The sequence below is a fragment of the Lepidothrix coronata genome, unplaced genomic scaffold (genome assembly GCF_001604755.1).
Source record: "Lepidothrix coronata isolate B3197 unplaced genomic scaffold, Lepidothrix_coronata-1.0 Scaffold696, whole genome shotgun sequence".
Lineage (NCBI taxonomy): Eukaryota > Metazoa > Chordata > Aves > Passeriformes > Pipridae > Lepidothrix > Lepidothrix coronata.
The window spans coordinates 3,497-4,740 of record NW_016690876.1 but is presented as its reverse complement, the minus strand read 5'-3'; the positions used below and the strand labels follow the sequence as shown (position 1 = coordinate 4,740).

The following is a 1,244-nucleotide window of genomic DNA, read 5'->3' as shown; positions in this document are numbered from 1 at the left end:
CAGGGGGACATGGACAGGTCCGGGCAGGGGGGGCAGGGCGGGGTGCGGGGGGCACAGTGGGGGGCTGAGGTCACAGACCACCTCCAGCAGCACCGGGGGGGGGGCTGCGGGCCGGGGGGGCTCCGGGGCGGTGCCGCAGGCGAGGTCGGGGTTCACCGTCAGCCCCAGCAGCTCCTCGGCTCCGCTTCCCTGCGAGGGGGGGGACGACACGCGGTGGGGACCCCCGGGACACTCCCGGGGACCCTCGAGAGGTCCCGCTCGCCCCACGCCCCCTCCCACCCCACTCACGTCCTCCCCGAGGAGTATCACGGTCTGGAATCCCGGTACCGACAGCGAGGGGGGGTCCGGGAACAGCTCCGGGAGCTCCGGGGGCTCCATCGGGGCTCCCTGGGGACCCCCCCGCGGGACCCTCGCTCCGCTCCGAGCCCCGACGCCGCCGGGACGGGCCCCCTGTGGGTGGAGGGGCCCCCCGGACCCCACCGCGGTCCCCGGCGGTGCCGCCGCCTCCGCCCCGTCCCGGGGCTGGGACCAGGATCTCCGGGATCCCGGGGACTCCCGCCAAGTCCCGCCCCGACCGGGAAGGGCCGGGAACATCCCGCCCCCGCCGGGGCACCGGGAGGGCACCGGGGGGGTTCGGGGGAGTCGGGGCTGTCCCGGTGCCGCGTCTCGGAGGGTCCCGCGGGGGATCTGGGAAGCGGGGTCGGGACTGGGGCGGCTCCGGACCGGGACCGGTGCCCCCCCCGCGCCCTCCGGTAACGGGGTCGGTGGGAATGCGGGGGATGGACACGGGGGGGATACGGAGGTGACACGGGAGGGACACGAGGGGGACACGGGGGGGACACGGGGAATCCCCCCCGTCCCGTGCCGGACCGGCAGCGCGCCGCTCGCTCCCCATTGGCTGCGCAGCCCGTCACTCAGTGACGTCGGGGAAGTTTCCCGTCGCCATTGGCTGAGCCCGCGGCACCGGCCCCGCCCCCTGGAGCGCCCGGGACTCGGGGGGATGTGACGGGACGTGAGTGCGGGAACGGGGACGAGGGGGGGTCTGGGGGGGCCTGAGGGTCCTGGGGGGGCCGATCCGTGATCTCCGGGAAACCCGTCCCCCATCCCGGTTCCCAGTTCCCGATCCCACCCCTGAATTCCAGTTCCCGGTCCCCGGTCCTGGTCCTGGTCCCCGATCCCGGTCCCCAGTTCCTTATTCCCTGTTTCGATCCCGGTCCCGTTCCTTGGTCCCGGTCCCCGATCGC

The 1,244-nt window shown here is 75.8% G+C and overlaps 1 protein-coding gene across 1 annotated transcript in view; it reads left to right on the top strand.

The window, feature by feature from the left end:
* Positions 1–779: 779 nt before the first annotated feature.
* Positions 780–1,244, top strand: part of LOC108510353 (glutathione S-transferase Mu 3-like) — a 1,819-nt gene continuing 1,354 nt past the window's right edge. Inside the window, exon 1 of the mRNA XM_017840033.1 lies at positions 780–802. Within this exon, the coding sequence (XP_017695522.1) occupies positions 780–802 (23 nt within the window). The remainder of the gene's footprint in view (positions 803–1,244) is intronic.